The sequence below is a fragment of the Equus asinus genome, chromosome 1 (genome assembly GCF_041296235.1).
Source record: "Equus asinus isolate D_3611 breed Donkey chromosome 1, EquAss-T2T_v2, whole genome shotgun sequence".
Classification (NCBI taxonomy): domain Eukaryota; kingdom Metazoa; phylum Chordata; class Mammalia; order Perissodactyla; family Equidae; genus Equus; species Equus asinus.
Window position 1 is genome coordinate 157,832,999 of NC_091790.1, and position 20,117 is coordinate 157,853,115.

At 50.9% G+C, this 20,117-nt stretch overlaps 2 protein-coding genes and 1 long non-coding RNA gene across 13 annotated transcripts in view; 1 reads left to right on the forward strand and 2 right to left on the reverse strand.

Annotated features, from left to right (window-relative positions):
* The window catches only part of HOXA3 (homeobox A3), a 44,696-nt gene that overhangs the window by 4,106 nt on the left and 20,473 nt on the right, over window positions 1-20,117 (reverse strand). For 2 of the 11 annotated variants that reach the window (XM_070510933.1, XM_070510919.1), the window contains exons 3-4: window positions 14,931-15,110; window positions 10,565-10,647 (exon numbers count right to left, since the gene is read on the reverse strand). The gene's annotated coding sequence lies outside the window, so the exon portion shown is untranslated. Of the gene's footprint in view, window positions 1-345; window positions 2,445-6,527; window positions 9,925-10,148; window positions 12,381-12,457; window positions 12,597-14,930; window positions 15,111-20,117 lie in introns of those variants that run through there. The other 9 variants (XM_070510929.1, XM_070510913.1, XM_070510941.1 and 6 more) reach the window with 8 other exon arrangements.
* LOC123283133 (uncharacterized) lies at window positions 12,790-16,440 on the forward strand. The gene is made up of 3 exons (XR_006523679.2): window positions 12,790-13,201; window positions 15,425-15,555; window positions 16,305-16,440. It is a non-coding gene; the product is annotated as an uncharacterized lncRNA (long non-coding RNA).
* On the reverse strand, window positions 16,602-18,893 carry HOXA4 (homeobox A4). The gene is made up of 2 exons (XM_070511003.1): window positions 18,168-18,893; window positions 16,602-17,634 (listed from the first exon to the last, which is right to left on the reverse strand). The coding sequence occupies exons 1-2, from the start codon at window positions 18,799-18,801 to the stop codon at window positions 17,288-17,290; spliced, it is 981 nt and encodes a 326-aa protein (XP_070367104.1). The 5' UTR covers window positions 18,802-18,893; the 3' UTR covers window positions 16,602-17,287.

Consider the following 20,117-nt stretch of genomic DNA (forward strand, 5'->3'; position numbering starts at 1 on the left):
CCCTGCTTGATTTCAGAAGCTGAGCTTGGTAGGCAGGGATATGACACACCTTTCCAAATGAGCTCCTTGCGCCCAAGAAGGGGAGAGAGAAACTTTGGATGGAACATCCTGTGTGGGGTGGGACCAACAACACTTGCTCCAGCAAGTCAAACTCAAATCCTGGACACTTCTTTACTCCTTTCCTATTTCTCAAGCATGTCCCAGCAAGCCACTCCCACCTCAATTCCCCTGATACAGAAGGTCCTTAGACCCTCCTGCCTTCGGCTTTCTGAGGTGCTGTTATTCAGGGCAACTATCAAATTCTACCTGTTAAAACATGATGGATTAGAGAAAAAAACAACCCACCAGGAACCTGAAAAACCAGCGTTCATCTCCATGACCACGGCTTGAACTCTCCTTCCAACTTAACGATAATAGGTTCTGTCTGAGAAACTGCTATGTAATTTGATGTATGGGGGTCATTTGGCTCCGGACTAGGGATGGAAGCACAAGCCATAAAATCCTGCCAGAGTTCCCTGATCTTTGTGTGCTGTTGTTGTTGTTGATATTTGTTCCTTGGCCTATTTACCTGCTTCAGAAACACCAAGTAAAGGGCAAGCCTGGAAATCTAAAAAGCAATTGAAAGTCTTCTCAACCCTTTTTTTATTTAGAAAGCAGTTTGCAGAAGTGAAATCTGTGTTTTATTTTTATTTTCAACCTTTGCATGGTCTACTTCTGATTCTCAGCTCAGAAAAGTTCCATGTGAGTTCATATATTCACTCACACACACACACACACACACTCAGAATGGTAGTCTCTCTGACCATTTAAGAAAATAATGACAAATTCATGAAGAAAATGGTTTACACTTCACGCCCAAACTACATGTATTTGAGTCCTGGAGTTATTCAAGTTTTCAAGGACTAGCAGACACTTTAACTAGAAAAAAAAATAATGTAATAAGCATCTACCAGTGGATGATTCTAATTTCATTTTTAATAATGGACTCCTTCGGATTTCATTATTAAACCAACAATCTGACCAACATCTGGAAAATAGGCACAATTAATTTTCCAGAACCTCAATTAAAAATTACAGCATCCCTTATCCGGAGTTATTGTGCATAATCTTGAGCCCTGGAGTATTGTTTCTCTTTTGGAAATAGATAGGAAGCTATAGATACCATGATCGAAAGTAAATAAAAGATAAAATAAAATTTAAAACTGATTAGCAATTTAATGTCTCAGTTTCCTGTCCTTTCACTGGAAACAGTTCCTATTACATTTGGCAATGTTAATGTCTGCCATTATAAATTTTTAAGACGCTAGGCTTGTATAAAATAAAACAGGTTAAGAAAATTACTCCAGACACTTGAACAGCAAGATATTAGATAAAACAAAATTAAGTTGATTTGGAATGTGCAATATTTCCATTGACTTGCTAATACATTATCACAAGCTACACCGGCCTGCTGCTTACTTAAGTCCTTTTTAATCAACTTGTGCATTGTCTTGTAAAATAACAAAAATACCTTAAAAATCAAAGAGCATACAACAACTGCCATAAACTTAAAATATGAATTCACCTCGGAGATACCACCAAAGTCCTTCCTATTGTTTGAGGTCAGCAGACAACCACCTTGGGGCCCATACAATTCCCTCCCCAACCCAGCCCCCGAAGTTTGCAATCTAAAGAAGTTGAATTGGAGATCTGCCAGCCAAGAAACTTTACTTTGCACCCCCAAGCAAGGGCTGGGGATATGAGGAGATTCCTCCGAAAAGATCTGTTTCTGGACGATAACCCCAGGTGCAAGAGCTGAAAGAGGGTTGAGGAGGCTAAATTGAGTGCAGGAAGCAAGCCCTATTGTCTCTCTGGAAGATCTGCCCAAATTCAACCTCCTTCCTTCAGATACCGCTCCCTCTTCTCGCTCCTGCCCCTTCCTCAGCCTGCCTTCACCCCGAGTTTAAGCGGGAACATCGGGTAAGAGTCCCCACGTCCCTTTTCCCATCCCTCTCTCCCTCCCCGACCCAGAAAAGTTGAGGCTGGGCTAGGGGAGAGAGAAGAGGTGGGGGCGGGGATGGGAAAGCGGCTTGAACTCGAAGTGTAAGGGTATCAGTCACTGCCGGGAAGGAAGCTCCGGCTTGTGAACTCTTCTTGAACCGAGATTTAAGTCTGCAGCCATAAATCACCGAGACGTAAACTCCGCCATTCAGCGCTGAGAGCGGCCGGTTGTGGCCCTGCTTACCTTAACTTCTGAAGAGCGCCACGAGCGCAGGCTCGGGCTCGGACTCGGGTTCCAGCCCCCGGCCCGGCTCGGCAGCCCGGCCGGGTCCCCTCGGCACGGGATGGGCACCGACCCTCAGCATCAGCCGAGACGGCGGGCGGGCGGGAGACCCCGAGGCCCGGACGCCGCGGCGCGCAGAGCGTGGTCGCCTCGCTGCTCCAGCACGGCTCGCCCAGGGCGGACTGGGGCTGCTTGGACGCCCCCCCCACCCCTCCCCCACACCCCCCGCCCCCTGCCCTTCCCGAGGGCAGCAGCCGCGGCCCGCAGATAAGCGCTGGCGCGGCGCGGGGCTCTGCCTGGGCTAGTGGCACCGACTTGGGTATGTTTCTTATGAATATTACACGCGGAGCAGCGTCTGGTCGGGGGTGCGCTGGGGGGTGCTGGGGGCGGGCGGGCGGGGAGGCCGAGGCGGCTAGGGAAGCGCGGGCCGGCGTGGGGGATGGGGCTGAGGCGAGGGGAGGGACAGGAGCGAGACGGGGAGCTCGGCGGCGGCGGGAGGAGGGCGGCCTCCCCCCAACCCCCAACGCCCTCCCTCTCCTCACTCCTAGGCGTCACTAAAGTCCAGGAAAATTATGCTAATGAGGACAAATGGCTCTCACAAAGGGGCTCTCTGGCCGGGCTCTATTTCTTAGGAATCCGTTTGAGAAACCAAGTAACCCTCTGCCCTGGACATTTCCAGTTGGGGGGCTAGGGGAAAGAAAACCAGGAGAAGAGAGTTCCCCAGACTTTGGGCAGTATACCTCACCTGCCCCCCAATCCAAGAACCTTAAAGCCATCTTTGGGGGTTGGAATAGGGTCTCCTTTCTCGAGAGACCTCCTCAAGAGCCAACTGGGCTGTCTTTGGTTATATTTTAAGACAGAAACCCTTGAAATCCTGGCAGCCGGGAGGGAAGGAGCCTGGGGAGATGCTCATTTGTCCCGGCAGTGAAATGGGACGCTCTGCGCTCAGGTACACACATGGGTGCCTAGGAACCTGGGTCTCCAGCTCGTCTGCGCCCATTTCACAGCACAGACACGCAGCTCACTCACAGGAAAAGACGAATAAAGATCTGACCCCACCACGAACCGACATCTATGATGATTTCCCCCCTAGTCAGTGGTATACACAGAGGAAAGGCCCGAGTGTGCCCGGTAAAATTGCCACAACTTTAAGGAGGATGGTCTTTCTCCCTCCTAACGCCTCCCTCAACTCCCCAGATTCAGCAGCAAACTCTGCAACGGTATGTGTGTGGCAAAAAGAGAGAAAAGGAGCTTTCGTGCAATTCCAAGGTGTCAACGGCCGGTCCTTCTCAAAGGAAGGTGTTAAAAATATAAGTAGTATGTTTAAACTGTCAGGGAGCCAAAGTGTCACCTTAGAGCAAAAACAAAGCCAAGGGAAAAGGGAGAAATCAAAAAGCACTCCGGGCCAGGGTGGCCTCATGCATACCAATGGTTTTTGTCATTTATGGCTGGGCAAGATTTATGACTCGGCGCCCCAAAGCTGTAAACAGAGCACAAAACAGCAAACACTTGCTCCTTATGGCGTATTGCGGCAGCGCGACTTGAAAGGGGGAGCCGGGCCGCGTAGGAGGCGAGAGCCGGCCGCAAAAATCCGCTCGGAGGCAATTTCTCTTCAAACCGGCCGGGTCGGATGTGGCATTTGAAGAAAGAAGGCGTGGGTCAATAATCAACCCGTACTTTCTCCTCCAAACTGCTGACGCGCCTCTCACCGCTTTCTCAGCTAATGCAGCTGCAAGGAAGGCCAGCAGTCCGTGAGAACCTGCCGGGGGAGGGGACGGCCCGGGCCCAGGGGCCGAGGGCACCGAGGTGAGGGCTGGGGCGCTCGGGGCGCATACCTTTCCACCGGCACCGAGACCGCGCCGGGCACAACGGGGGACTGGACACGCCAACCGGCAGGAGCCTGGGGAAAGGCGGGCAGGAGCTCGGGCGAGAGCCTCCGCCCGCCCTCGACCAGCGGCTTCTGGGCGGCGAGCTGCAGCGGGCAGAGGTCGGGTTCCGACCTCAAGACTCGGTTTTGGCCCCCAGGCACGCAGACTGCCGGGGTTCGGGCCTCTCTGCTGAAATCCGAAGGATTGGCTTTTGGAACAAGGTAGCCGAGGTGATTAAAGCAATTTATAGTAGCTGAAGGTTTTTTGCTTGTTATTGTTTTTTAAGAGAAAAATACCGCCTGTCGATTTCCACCGCCAGAAATTACCGGCCCTGCCGCCTTGCCCTTTCTAGGCAAATCCCACAGCTAGTCACCCGGCTCCGCCAAAACCACTGAGGTTTTCTTTGCTGAGAGTACTCTTTGGCTCCCCAAATTCCCCCAAGTCCCTGTGCTCCCCGATCTCTCACTCATGGGGACCAGAAGAAAATATTTTCTCAGCACTAGACTATTTGGAGCAGCAAGGGTGCGCTGGTGCCTTTCTACCCTTCACAGGGGTCTCCTTGTGAGCATGTCTGAGAGGGCCTCGGGTGGCTCCAAGGCTGTGCAGCCAGGAAGGAAGGTAAGGAATAATTGTTGGCAAGAAGAGGCATCGAGATCCCAGAATAGGGAGCAAAATTAATGAGGAAATACACTTGCCTATGAGGGTGAGGCTGGCATTTTGAGGGTAAGAGGGAACTAGCCTTTTTTATAGCTGCAGTTTAGCTATAATGGAGTGGCTTTAGCTCTTTCTGTGGAGGAAAAACCAACTTGTGCTCTATAAATGTGACTATTGGCTTCTTCTCACTGTGCACACTTTCATACAGAACCAGCTCGAGAATCCATCCTTAGATGTTTATTTTGCTTGTTGGCACTGAAGCGACAATAAAAAGATGCCTTTAACAAACCTATATTCCCTATCTCATTCTTTCTAGTGAAACTATATTATTTATGAGTCTTTAACTGGGTCAAAAATGCGCCAGAACCAGGTCATAAATCATACCAAATGCTGACAAGTAATTGAACAGCAATTAAAGCTTACATTTTATTTCCAAGGGGTGTTTTAGAGCACTTGAACCAGCCTCAGTTAAACATAGTTAGCACCGAGCCGGCAGCCGGGGAGGGCAGAAGCAGCCCTTCCGTTCTGGGGAAGTAAATCCCACTCAAGTAAGGGAAGCCTGATTTGATTTTTTTTTTCAAGTACAGAAAGAAATATTATTTTAAAAAGTCACAGAGCAAATCCGATTCCCAACTCCTTGTAGGCTCCCCTTTCCTCTGTTCCAAGAGCTCCAGGAGCAGAGGAAAGTGAAGTTTCCTTCGCCTTTTCAGGGAGTTTCCATCCTTCCCAGGAGTGCTGGGTCCCCAAAGCCCAATTAGCTGGAGCTTTCCCAGTAATTTGGAAGCACATAGTTTAACTCTCATCTGCCTCCATCCTGGCTACAGCACAGCTCTGAGGCTCTGAAGCCAGAGAAATGTCTGCCTCTGCTTCCCTAAGACTTTGCCTCCGAACTTCCCTCCAGCCTAGGGCACAGTGGCCAGTCCTCAAACTCTCCAAGCCCGCTGGGGGCGTAAAAAGGGGCACCCAGGCCATGCGGATTTATGAAGCCCAAACCTTGCTCCAGGCTCCCTCCTTCCTCTGTCTCCCAAATATTAGAGTAACAGAGCTTCTGGGCATCCAGCGCGCTTTCCCCTATCCCAGGCCTCTCCTAGATCTGAGCTGTCCTTCTCCACCCCTACCCAGGCAGAGGGTTCTCCGGAGAACAATGGTGTGTCCTCTTTGGCTCCTTCTGTCCAGCATGTAGGAGAGCATGTCCTGCAACCCAGCACTGAGCAAAGTAGCCTGAAGCATCATCAATAAAATGGCAGCGCATCTGCACACTCATTGATTTCCCTCTCCCAGCTGCTCCGGCTGCCCAGGTCAGCCCTAACCCTCCATCCCAGGCTGGCAAACACAGTATGCCCCTTCTCATTCACCCAGTCCTCACCCCTCCAGGCAGTTTCTCTCAGTGAGAGCAGCGCAGGCCACCTTGGCCCGCGTCAGCTCTTCGGGACATCCCTCCGCCTGGGGCTCAGCTCCTGGGACTAAGCCCGGCTGCAGTGGACAAAGCCACTGGAGTGCTGGAGGCCACCGGGCCCACCTAGTAGCCCCCAAGTGCCCCTTCCTTTAATCCCCTAACACTTTCCAGGGAATTAAACTCAGTCTGAGGTGCTACTAAGGATCTTTCAAATGGTTTCAGTTCTAAAGGAGAAACAAAGGAAGAGAGGGGCTGAGGGTCCTGTCCATGAACCAGGATCTCCTTGCCTGACCTTTGTCTCTCACAGCCATAACTCACTCTAGATATGAACAATCAGCGGAAATACCTTAAAATAAATTCCATCCTCCCGGTGTAGCCTCCAATCCCATCGGCTAGCTCGTCCAGAACCACTCCATGAGCGCTGAAAACTGCAACACGCTAGGAGAGCGCTCTCCGGAGAAGGGGAAGGAGAAGGAGGAGGTGGGTGCGTGGGGGTGGGGGAAAAAAGCTCTCGTTCTGTAGAGAATCTAGAAAACGTAATCACAGGCGAAGCCCGCCCGGGTCTCCGCTCCAAATGCCACAATAATGCGCTGTATTATGTGCTCACGTGGTCATACGTCAACTTAAATCCTTTTATTTGAAATAGGGAATCACTGAAGGAACTAGGTTTCCAAGCAGAACATTTAGCTTTGGGGGAGCAGAAGGGGGGGACCTTGACCAGCAGTGGGGAAGAGCTTTGTCTAGGGCAGTAGGATGCTGGGGGCATCTCTCCCCCCTAACAAGTGCCACACAAGGCCACTTATCTCTGCTTATATTTCTTTACACACGATCCAAACACAAGGGAACAGCAATGCCGTCCCCATTCTAGAGTCCACATAACTTTCTATAAAGTCTTCCACTCACGGACAAGCAGAACCCAGCACATCCAAACATTCCAGTCTCCTCTGGCCGGCTGGCCAGTACATCAAAAAGCAAGGCCACTGTTTCCAGTAATGACTGGCCTAGTCAGTGGATTCCCTCATGGCCTGTCATTGTATGCAGTTTGCTAACACCCATGCCATACACTACAGCCACTGGAGAAACCCAAAAGGCCCATAATTACCTGACAAAAGGCTAAAGCACCTCCTTCCAGTCCAGTTGGTTTCGTTAGATGGGAGCCCCCTAGGAAAGAGGTGCTTGGTTCTAGAATGGTGGGTCAGGGTTTCTGCAAAATCTGGAGGGACCCAGTGTCCTGGCCAAACCTGCACTTGGGCATTTCCTCAGTGCATAGCTGGGTGATACACAAAATTATAAGCTTCTAATGATGAAAAATATAAGGGGAAATGGTCTGGTTGTCTCTTCAAGAGGAAAAAGAAAGAACCAACCTTTGCTGGCATCCCTTAAATTAACCTATAAGACAACCTGGGACCCTCTCTGCAGATGGGTCTGTCTACCATTTCCTATAGCAACGCTACGTCCACCAACAGAAACTGAACTGGACCAACTCTGCTCAGGAGGAACATGGCTGAAACAAATAAGCACCCCTCCCCTCCCCCCTCCTACTCCTGCCTTCTGCTTGGTGACACTGTCCACTGATTTCAACACTTCACTCTCTCATGAGCTGTCTAAAAAGTTCCTCTTCTCAGGTCTTAGTTTCTGAACTTTGGGAGTGCTCTGAGCTGGTGAGATCCCCATGCCATATTCCTTTGTTCCTTAAGAGTGGGTCTTCAGCTGGCTAGGCCTCTCTAAGTGTGAGGACTCACTTGTAGCAGCTGCAGGGGGCTGTGCATGATTTCTCCCCTCCCCTCCTCCCCTGCAGGGGACAGAAGGGGCCTGGTGAGAATGTAAGGCCCTCAGTAAGGGGGCCTGGTCATGGAGGTGTCCAAATCAGAAGGGCAATAACAGTGGAGGAGACCTAATCCCTTGGAAGTGAGGCCTAGCCTAAACTGGTGGCAGAATTCCAGTAAAGTTCTGTCTGTAGTATAGTTAGGAGAGAACCTCTATGTGAACTTTCCCAGCTCTGACTTAAGCCATAAGCTGGAAAGCAAGAACCCAAAGAGAAACCCTGGATCTCTCAGGTTTGGGGGATAGGGGACAGAACCAAAGGTTGGTTCCTAAAAAGCTCTCTCCAGTCCCCCAAGGACTCAGATCACTAATACACTGTCTTCTGCTCCCCCCCATAAATATTTCACACTGAGATCTCCAGATAGCCTGAAAAGAACCTGGAAGTATTGCCGAATTGCTGGTAAACTCCCTTCCCCCCTAACCAAACTTTCTGCAAAGGCTTCAAGTCAGAGATGAGAAGGGGCCCCCTTCAGAACTCTCAGAACAATCTGCAGCAAATCGAAACTCCTGAGGCCATAAATCAATGAGAGAAGTCTTTGGTACTGCTTCAGAGAAATGCCTTAACGCCAGCAAGGCCCAACGGCATCTCAGCTCTAGCCAGGAACTTCCATGCGACCATTAACAGCCCAGTTAATGCTCCAACTGCTGTTTAGCAATCAACATTAATGAGTTGGGGTAGGAAGGGGTGATTTGGTGGGATGTGAAAGGAAAAATCTGAGGAAATCAAAGGAAACTCAACTTTTGAGGTGAAAACAGATTCCCTAAGAGAGACCTTGGTCTGGGCAAACCACCAAGGAACCAGCAGCTGTGAGTCCTCCTTCACCACTCTGAAATCCACTTCCCCGGAGCAAGGCTATGAGCCTTTTAAAGTTCAGTTCCAGAAAACAAGAATAGAGATGCTCAAGAATCTAGGCCCAGATTGGGAAACCCAGCTGCCCGTCCTCCTCTACTCACTCCCTTAGCCCCTAATTTGACCAGGGTTGGGACACATGTCCTGGATCCATGCCATCAGAGTCAAAATAGGCAGAAAGTTGTCTTGGAAGGAGCAGGTGACCAAGGATACAAAGCTTTAGTCAATATTTGCAAGGCTGTTGGCAGATTAGATTTATCTGTATTCAAATACTACAATCTGATTTCTCTGTCAAAAATACACTTAACATTTTTCTCCCTTTAGTTAACTCTAGTAGTTTTTCTACTCGCCATCGGGTAAGGCCCTCTTAACCCACTTTTTTTGGTTTGTTTTTTTTTGTGGAGGTTATAGATCATTATTTAACATGAGACATTTCCTGTAGGTGCAACTGCAGTGCAAATGGGTTCCAAGTTCTCTGGACATATGTGGATGTGTATATCATTTTATACTCATGGTCTCAAACTCCTGCAACTATTTATACATGCAATGGTTCTGTTGTGTGCAGAATTGCAAATCATATGTACACACTGAGTTGCAAATTCCTGAAATGCTCCATTTATACCTGATATAAATAGACATACAGTAGCTGAGAAAGTAACCCAGCTTTACTATTTCTTTATTTACTCCTTATCTGATAAAATAATAGTTGTATGCAGAACACCACATCAGCCTTAGAGTGTCACTGAATAGCATGTTGCAATTAATAACTTGATATCTATTTGCAGAGCAAATTTTAGGAAAGACTGAGGCCTAGGGAATAGAAAACAAAATCTCAGAAAACTGTTTAAAATAGGTAATTCCTGAAAGAACAAAGCAAACCCATTCCTTCATACCAAGCTTCTGAAAGCTATTCCAACAGCCCCTCCCCCAAATAGGCACGAAATTTATGGATCTTTTACAAGGTAATAAACCACAGTAATTACCTCCCTGCATCCCAAACTAAGAGAACAAATTAAGCCAGAACTTGAAAAGAATTTTAAAGAGTTTTCCCTTGTTCCAAATAGGAAAAGAAAACGCCGAGACCCAGAAAACCCGTGCTTTTCCCGTAGGAAGAAGAGCGGATCACCCCGGCTAAAGGAAGCGAGAAGACCCGCCGCCTGACACAGTCTACACATTTGAAATACAGCAACTTCCCTCATGCCGAGGAAAGGCAAAAGAATAGAAGAAACTACAAGGCGGCGAGGCAAGTTTCCTCAACGCAGAGCTGGGGCTGACGACAATTTCCGAACTCACGGTCTCCGCAGGCGCCGCAAACGGTCGACAGGGAGAGCGGCCCACGCAGCGGCCGCCGCGCCCGTGGCCTCTACTTGCTTTGGCCCTGCTGTTCCGTGTAGTGGTTTGTTTGGGGCTTGCCGGCAGAAACAAACACACCCTCCTGACACCCCCGCCTCCCCACGCACACACATCTTTGATCTCTGCAACCGCCCCTCCAGCACAACGCGGGCCAGCGTTGGGGGCAGACTCTTTGTCTGCCTGAAGCCCCGCATTCGCGGGGCGTGCAGCTGAAGCGAACCCAGCTCCCCAGCTCCTCTGAAGTTAAATATTGACCAGAGCCTTTCTGAAAGGGCTGCAGCTGCCCGGGAGAGGAACTCCTCCCAAAGGGCGGCTGCAAAGCCCGGCGCAGTGAAGACTTTTGGCGCAGCGCTTACCTCGAAAGATGTCTAAGACTGAACCAGAGATTGTCTCCAGCTCCGGGCGCTCAGGGAATCGTCTTTTCCGGTGTCCAGGCGCTCTGCGGACAAACAAACAGCAGAGGGTGAACGGCGGCTGCCAAAGAAAGGAGTTAGAGGACCGGAGTTGGAAGCGCGGCCGGCGCGGGCGCCAGGGTGGCCCCCGGGGTGACACGAACACGGAGGAGTCGCCAGGGCACTCGTCCATGCGGCGCACTCATTGCTCGAAAGGTTCCAGTCTACAAATGGCCTGATGATGGTGATTTATTTTTCTAAAATAAATACATACTGCATCTCTGCACCCACACTCTCCTTTTTCTTTCTTTTTAGGGAGTGGGGGATGGGGGAGGGGAAGAAAAGGGACGAGGCAAAGGAAGATAGGAAGGTGGAAGAGGCTTTGCTGCTGTTGGCGCCGGCTCTGCTCGGACAGCTCCTCACGCACCTCAACTTGGGGAATGTGAATGCACGCTTTATTTTCTTTTGCTAACAAAGGGAAGCCTTGTCTGGGAGCATTCAATCACGGATTCTCCTGAAACCTCACTAATAGCGTTCATTTCTGTTTGGCGCGAAATCAGACCCCGGCTCAGACCATGGGCCTGGGGTAGTCACGAGAGGTTTTGTCTTCTGGTTCATTCAAGCCCTGGGTACGTCACTTCTCGGTGCCAGTGGGTTGGCAGGAGTACGGCAGTGCCCAGTCCCTCAGAGCCGGCCAACTGGAAGGCTGTTGGTAATAGGGGGAAACTGGGAAAGACGCCGGCATCAGAGAATACCCGATCTGGGGGCCCTATCCAGCCTGGCCTTGCGCAAGGGCAGCCAGCCGCTTGATGCCCTAATTCTGCTGCCACCTCATCCCTCAAGATATTTGCAGCCCTCTTTTACTCTCTAACTAGCAAATGGTCAGCCAACTTTCAGGAGTGAGAAGTCACTGGGGAAGGGGCAAAGAATTGTCCTGGGCTCTGGGCCCTGGCTTGAGGAAGTCCTTGGCTGGGCTGGGACTCTGTGGGGCAGGTTGCTTCCACAGCCCTATCCCTGCCCCATTGCCCCTTCACCCAGGTCTGGGTAGCCTTCCTATACTCCAGCCTGCCCCAAACCAGCCCTCGATGGCTGCCCCGCATCCATGCAATCCTGCTGACAGCACCAAGAGAGCTACCAAATAGCTGACAACTCCCCTGACCCTCAGGCTTCAGGGCTCCGTAGCACATTGAACAAGTGGCAGAAAACCAGCAGCTAGCTGCCCTCTGCCACCACCTCCACCTGCAGCCCCCTCTCCATAAAGCACCCGGGACTCAGAATCCACACTGAAGCACTTTCTCTTGTTCAAACTCGCCCTCTATGTCCCCAAAGGGAGTGCCCCCTGGCCTTGGGGCTCCTGGTGTGACCCTGAGGAAGGTGGGGCTTAGCTACCCTGCACGTTGCCACCCAACTTCACCCCAGAAAGATTCACTATGCCACCGTCCGCCACCCACTCTCCAACATCTCCCCGCGACGCTTAGGAGTGTTGTAATTATTATGGTTATTATTATTATTGCTATTTCCTTATCCCCAAGTCAAATATTCATGGCTGCTGTTTCCCATAAATCGTTCAGACTAATGAGTCACAAAGAGATGTTGCCCAGATCTCTCCTTCTGCAATGGCCGCCGCCGCCGCTGTGGCCTCTCTCTCGGCGTTTTTGGCGCTCGCTTGCTCCCTCGCTCGCCCGGCGCGGGTGATTTATGAACACCGGGAAAATTGAACAAAGCCGCGCGCCGCTCCTGTGGTATCTCTGCAGCCTTCCCCAGTGTGAATCAGAACATTACCAACTGTCTGCGCATCCGTCCCACTTCATCACCAAAGCCAGGCTGTGACCGCAGAAAACCCGAGCCCGAACTCACGTTTCCCCGGACGCGGCGCGCTCCCGGGACTCGCAGAAACCCTGCAGAAAAAGCCCCAAGCCCCCGCGTGGGCCCGCCAGCTCCGGTCCTCCCCGCTGAAGGGCTCTCTCCAGCTCTCCTGAAGGAGTTAAAAGCCTTTGGAGATAAATCTGAGGACGTGTGTTTTTAAAAATCAAATAGTAAGTTGGGGTCTCCCTTCTGAGAGATTCATTCCTAGTGAGGCCCTGACGACGCCGATCCATTCCTGACGATCCGCATTAATTATTTAATGAGTCACGTGACCTCAAAGATTACAATTTCAATATCTCCCTCGAACAGGCGCTACACCTTTATCTGCTGCAACCAGGGTCCTTGTTTGGCTGTTTTAGTTCCCAGGCACGCAGATGCCCTTGTCCGACTCCAAGCCCCCGCCACCGAAATACCAGGGCAAGCATAGCATTAGTCACTCTGGGACTATAAGAACTGTGGACAGTGGGGTGCCCACCGCACTCCCAGACACCCTGATGTCCCTCCCCTCCTGAGCACAGAGGTCAGCCCACCTGCCTCAGCGTTCCGGCTAAAGTGGTTTGGTTACATAATCTCCCGCGGCCGCTGTGACAGCGCAACAGGCAAGAACCCACCCTTCCTTCCTGGCCCCCCGCACACCTGTGGCCATCCGTGTCAAGTGTAAGCCCGACGACGCACGGGTCCATTCCAGGCAGAACAGGCTTCCGCTGAGGAAAGATGCACTTATCCCTATCCAAGGTGAGACCAAAGGCTCTATTCAACCTCCGTACTCATTAACATAAACATTAACACAAGGAGCATGGGGGGCAGGGGCGAACATTCAGCTGCCTCAGTTTCCTCATCGGTAAACTGAGAAGACTGAACCAAAATAGCCTCCAGATCTCTTTGGCCTTGCACATTCTTTCAATCAGGGAATCTCTTTTAGTCCCAGGAATCAATTCCAGAGAAAGCAGGGTTGGCTTGAAAGAGGGGAGAAGGCTATTCCATGAGTTTAGGCTCTTAAGAAGAGATGACAGAATTTCAAGACAGAAGCTTCAGACTAGGATGTTTCACAACAGCCCTAGCAGGCTCCCTGACGCTATTAAGGAGCTAAAACTCGCTCTCTTCCTCCTCTTATTTTTCCCAACCCATACTCTTTGAAAGAGGAAGCAGAGTTATTCTTGGGCCAGTGTATAATATAGAGAAGGGGCAACAAGAGCAGTAGTTGGGAAGGGTGAGCCTGTGTTCTTGAATACAGGACCACAGCTAGCGCTGCAGAGACCAAAGGAGTGCCGAGAACAGACTATTGCTGCACAGAGCCCACTCATTCAGATGGGAAGCCCCAGGTTTCTGTTTGCTACATTGACTCTTTGGGGGTTTTCTTTCCTTCCATTCTAAAGAGTCACTGATCTGTTTCTATGTTGAAACTGCTGGAGGGAAGCCAGCAGTGAGAAGAGCAGAACAGTTTGGAAGCTTAGGGGAGCAGGGGGATAGAGGAGAGATGGCAATACCCACCCCATGGGGAGGAGGCCTAGAGGTGGGGGGGAATGTGGGCACCCTGGGACAGCTGGGTATAAAGTCAGAGAGATGCAGGGCGGAGGGCCTGCTCCCCATATATCTAGGTAATCTTCCCGTGAGCTCCATCCTGGGTATTAAGTACTCTACTATGCCTGTCACAGTTGAATTCCCGCTGTAATAAAACACCGGGTATATCGTAGATTTCAGCAAAACTAGGAAAGAGAGCCTGCAAAGTGCCATTTTTCTTCAGGGGGGAGAGTGTTAAGTACCTAATTCAAACTGTGACCATTAAAGTGTCTCCGATCCGATTTAGGTTGATTTCAGATGTTGACAAAACTTTTATCTCCAGAGTCATGCACAGCTTGGCTCTGTGACTAAAGCAGATGAGTGTGTGTTAGAGGGAATGAAGGAGAAAGAGAGAAAGAAGAGGAGAGCATGTGTAAGGGTCACTTGGGTAGGAGAATTATAGAGCTTACACAAAATACTGTCTTTAAAGGTCAAGGGTTTGAGGGGCCAGTAGGGTTTGCTTAAAAAAAAAAAACAATTAATGAGATAGAAAATTTGTCCTCTGGGTGAACTCTTATGGTTGCCCTAGCAAAGCGCAGACAATGCTTGATTTTAAAGCACGAAGTGGGATTTTCTAAGCTGTTATAACAAGCTCCCTTAAAAACCCACAACTGAAACAGGCAAAACACTGTGAAGAAATGACATGATCATTCGGTTCATTCTGTATCACTTTGGCTTTGTAAAACTTAGCAATACTTTAATAATCAAGACAATTTGGGGAAAAATGCCGTTTTGTCCTGGAATATTAGAAAAACAATCTCCATCCTCTCTTCCTTTCCTGGATAGACTATGTGAGTGAGTGAAAGAAAGTTACCCCCTTGATCCCCATAACTGCCTCCAGTATGAAGCTAATGAAGGCCCCCATACCCCTCCTTCACTACAAAGGAGAAATACGAGAATTTACCTTAAATGATGATTATCTGCCATTTGAGGTTTTGCAGCTCGACACTCAATTTCCACCATGAGTCTAGGCATTTTTTGAGCAGACAGCCAAGATGCTGTGTCTTTGCCTGAGACCATATTATTTGCAAGAAGATCCCTCGCTTCTCCACAGACTTTTCCCAGAGAATGCCTTTCAGAATTGCTGTTGAATTACAAAGAAGTATTTATTGTATGAGGTGATTAATGATTCCTGGGAAAATTGCTATTTTCAGCGTGATTTAATTTCGTTTTGCAAGTGCGTGTAGTAGGGGAGAGTTAATAAGTTTCGGCAGCAGTTGCAGTGCCTCTAGAAATCCCTGGCCCCCCATTCACACCTTATAAAATGCACTTTAGGCTGGGTTTGGCCTGATTCCGGAAGGCACGTATTTGTTTGTCCCTGAATTTTCTTGGGGAGAGGTGGAGGCCCCTCGGAGATTAGTGTCCTTCACTTTCCTCTCAGATCTGGTTTGTTCACAGGTAAAGAGCTGATCGCCCACCCTGTATCACACACCGGGCAGCAGAGGCTAAAGGAATAACAGGACTGACCACTGGCTGAGCACTGGCCACTGATGGAAAAATGTGTTTAAAATTCCTCTGATATTGCAGAGGTAGGTGAGTGCCACCCCCTCCCATCTCTGCTAAAATTACTACTACATGAACTAAAAATCACACTCATTCAAGGCCAGGTGACCATTCTAATATTCTGGGGCTAGTGTGTGTTGGTTTTCTGTCTCTTGTTGCAGAGTACTCCTTTCAGTGACAACCAAGTCTAAGTCCTCTCTGCTGATTTGTAAATCAGTAGACAAATACTAGCGTTATAGAGATTGAGAGGTAGGTTTTGATTTTCAAACTTTTGACTCTAGATCTCTAGGTTAGGCAGAAAGATCCAGGAGCATTTGAGGAAAGTGACCCTGGTTCAGAGTTTGGCTTTCTTCCAGGACTTAATACTCTGAGGTCTACCTTGCTTGGGGTGCATTGTGGAATGTCATTATGATTTTTTTTTTCCTCCCCTCAGAATAAACTTTGGAGGGTGTACTGGGAAAATTCAGTTTATCTTGAAAGCTCTTGCTTCAACAAAGAAAAAAGGAAGAAAGAAAAGAAACAAACAAGCAAACAAATAAAAATTCCCAAGCTGTAGTTAGTGAAGAGAATCTTAAAAACAGCAAGAAAGAAAAAGCAATCTCAACCCTTTGCACAAACTATTTTTTATCTCCAGGGAAACAGGCAGATTAAGTGTGAAGGTGCAATAAATACCACAGGGACCACTTCTTTCCAAGTGTGCTCAGAGTTCAGCATGTAGAACAGCTGCAGAAACTCCTGGGCCCAAAGCACTGCATGGTTTCACCTTTCATTGCAGGGAAGGACACGTTTCTATGCCTTACAGAGACTGGAAGCCCGAAAGCCTGGCCAAGTTTGGGAAGCAGAGGAGCCCTCTCAGAGCTCAAGAGCCTTCATGCTCTTTGGAACTTTTCCCACAGTGGGTCAAACCTGACAAGAGTTCAGCTCAAGTTGAACACACTCACGCAAATGACGTGACTATTCAGAATCTAAGTGAATACAACTCAAGCCATCTACAAGATTTTTATATCCAGGGTCAAGCATCTCAAGCCAAAGAACTTTTGTTTTTTTAAAGTAGAAACACACAAATATGTCTTAGAACTTTAAAACAGTTTATTCTTAGCACATGGCTTTCTATATAGCCACAACACAATTTGTACAGTTGCACATGGGTCTAAACGCACTCCCCTCTCCCCGGAGATTGTGCCTCAGAATAAGACAACAATATCTCTACAATATTTTAAATAAATGCAAAGAAGGGAAACTAACATGTGTCACATTTACCATCAAAGTCTATACATTTTCAGAATTAAATAATCTTGTGAGGTCCACAATGTCTACTCATTTATTCAGTTCAATGCAAGCTTGTATGAGCTGCCTTAACGAGGGAGGGGGAGGTAAGGAATGAGGGAAAGAGGTCTGTTTTCTTCTGCTTGCAACAAATATACATGTACATGTCCCCAGTCAGCTTGGGCTGTCTAGCTGACTTTAGCCATCTCAAAAGTATCTGATGCCAAGTGGTCCTTCTCAGGTACCCAATCCTGGCAGCCTTGTTCAGGCCAGCAGGTTGTTCCACCAGCCAGCATCCTGGCTATTGTCCTCTCTTGGATGGCAACCAGTAAACTCTTACCAGGATAATGTCTTCTTTTCTATTATCCTTTTCACCAAGTTGGGTTTTGTTTTGGGGTCTGTTATGGTCCAGATGGGGAGGGGTGGATGGGGAAAGGGGGAGAAGAGAGAAAAGCAGGTGGGGGAAAGAAACTGATCCAGATCTCCAGAAGATTATATGGAGGAGGGAATGGGTGTGGAGGTGCCCTGGTGGGAGTGGGGATGCGGGTGCGGGCTCTGAGTTTGTGCTTTCCCTGGCGGGCCTGCTGAGGCCGAGGCCGAGTTGGAGGATCGCATCTTAGTGTTGGGCAGTTTGTGATCTTTCTTCCACTTCATCCTCCGGTTCTGAAACCAGATCTTGACCTGGCGCTCCGACAAGCAGAGCGTGTGGGCGATCTCGATGCGGCGCCGCCGGGTCAGGTAGCGGTTAAAATGGAACTCCTTCTCCAGCTCCAAGACCTGCTGTCGGGTGTAGGCGGTTCGAGAGCGCTTGGGCTCCCCTCCGTTATAACTGGGGTTGACTGAAAGCCCATAACCCCGAAGGAGAAAGCCAAGGAGGAGGGAGTGGAAGAGCGGGAAAGGAGGAGGAGAGAGAAGGTGGGGTGGGGAAGAGCAATTGGACATCATCATTATATAATAACCTGACACCAAGTTCACGCAAGATACATAAAACGGCAAAGAAAATGTTTCACAGGCTATTGACAACGGGAAACACCCGAGAGCCATAAAGAATGGTGCTGGGCATTGGGGCTGAAGAAAAGCTTCAAAGACACATGGCCTGAAGCCTCTGCCAGGGCAATTAAATTTATGGGGGCTATAATTACTGCCCTAACAGTTTGGCGTCTCGTAAATCTCCCGATAAAGGGACCCCGGGTACAAAAGGGTTCTCACGTTGGGATCAGGCGGCTGGCTGGCGCGCACACACCCGCATCTCACTGTAGCTTGGGCCAGATGGGGGCTCCCCTCCCGAGGCCCCCTTCCCCTCTGCCTCGCCTCCTGACCCCCGCCCTGGCCCCAGCACACCCTTCCGCGCCTCCCCAGCGGCGCCACGTACCGGCGCTGACATGGATCTTCTTCATCCAGGGGTACACCACGGGCTCCTTGCCCTTCAGGCCAGGCGGGCTCTTGTCGGCCAGGAGCAGCGGGCACGCGGGGGCGCTGCCCCTTGCCGGGACGCCCGGGGTGGCCGGAGCCGCCTCGCAGCGCCGCGGGGGCGCGGGGGGCGCCGCGCGATGCTGCGGGGGAGGCGGCGGCGGCGGCGGGGGCTGCCGCCCGGCCGGCAGAACAGGGCTCGAGTGCAGGCCGTGCGCGGGACCCTTGGCGTGCGCCGGGGGCTGCTCGGGCTGCGGCGGCTGCCCCGGGCCGGCGCCGCCGCGGTAGCCATAGGGGTAGGCGGCGTCGGCGGCCCCGTGCGCGGGGTAGAGCGCGGCCGCGGGGTAGGAGGGCTCGCGGGCAGCCCGCGGCGCGTAGTAGGAGGCGGGGGGCTCGCGGCTGCCGCCCGCGTGGGGGAGCTGGGGCTGCTGCGGTGGCAGGTGCTGGGCCGCGGGCGCTGGGGGCTGCTGGTAGCCGGGGCCCCCGCCCGGGCCGCCGTCTCCGCCGCCCGGGCCGCTGTGCTGCGCGTACTCCTCGAAGGGAGGGAACTTGGGCTCGATGTAGTTGGAGTTTATCAAAAACGAGCTCATGGTCATTAATTTGTGAAGTGCAAAAATACTAATTTTTCTCGCGTTGTCGTTTTTCTGGGCTCGCCGAGGCCCCTCCCCCTCCTGTCTCGCTTCCCATCCCCCCTTTCCTCTCCTCCCTTCCCCTCCCCCGCTGTCAAGCGCCCACCCTCCCCCTCCCCTTCTCTCTCCCCCTCCCTCTCCCTCCGCCGCCGCCAACGCCACCGAAGTTCGCGCCGCTCCTCCCCCGCCCACTCGCGCGCGCGAGCTTGCGTTTCTTCTCGGCCCCGCGCGCTCCCCGCCCAGTAGCCCCCACGTGACCCAGTCCTGCCAATGGGTGTGCTGCCCGCGCGAACCCGGATCAGGAAGCGCGCCGGTGGGTGATGGATGCTCCTGTCCGGCTCTGGGCGGAGGGAGGGAGCTGGCGCTTTGGTCCCCCAACCCCCCAACTTTGAGTCCCGCGGGGAATTCGGGGCCAGCCAGCCTTCTAGTGTTCACGGACACCCAGGCCTGGCCCTGCGCGTGCCCCACTCATGGTCCAGGCCTCGGGGCGGCCGGGTGGCCGCGGCCGGGCGCTGACCTCGGGCCCAGCCTAGCCTGGCCTGGCGTCCTCCAGGGTTCGAGGCCGCCTGGGGGAGGGAATGGCGTCAGGACCAAGGAGGTATCCTGGCTTTAATCCTGGCCCCGGAAGAAAACGAATGAGGCCAACAGACGGGTTTTCTCACCAGCTGATCCCCTTCCCTATATCGCACTCACCGCGTCCGCGCCCGAGATGCCCTGCTTTGAGAAGCCAGGCAGGAGCCGCAAGGGGTGGGTGGGTGAGCAGCTGAGAGATATCGGGCCAAGGATGTAAAGCCAGTCTATTCCAGTATAACCAGATGGGCACTTTTTATTTTTTCTTTCTGTTAGAGACGGAATCCATTTGGTTTTTTCCCTAAGAAAAATCAGAACTTTCCTAATAGTCACTTATTTGATGAAAGTGGTGAAGTGAGAGTTAAACATGCTCGCGTTTACTAGATGCGATTGTGAGAGAGAAGGTGTCACAAGGATGGGAATGGATAGAAGCGACCCCTCCACAAAATCGAGCTTTGAAATCAGCAACTTCCTATTTTGGAACAATCCGCAAACAAAAACAAGCTAAGGATAGGATAGGGAGTGTCCCCAGCTGATCGCCAACGAGGAGTTTTTATCCGCTAAGAATTTTATGTTCTGTCTTTTGGATGCTGCTTTCTCAGGCTGTATCTGCTAAACTTTTATTTACAGGCCAGTCTATAATTTCTGAATTGCTGAAAATTAGCATATTAACGATATCACTAGCTCTGGAAGCGGGGGAGAGAGGACTGTTG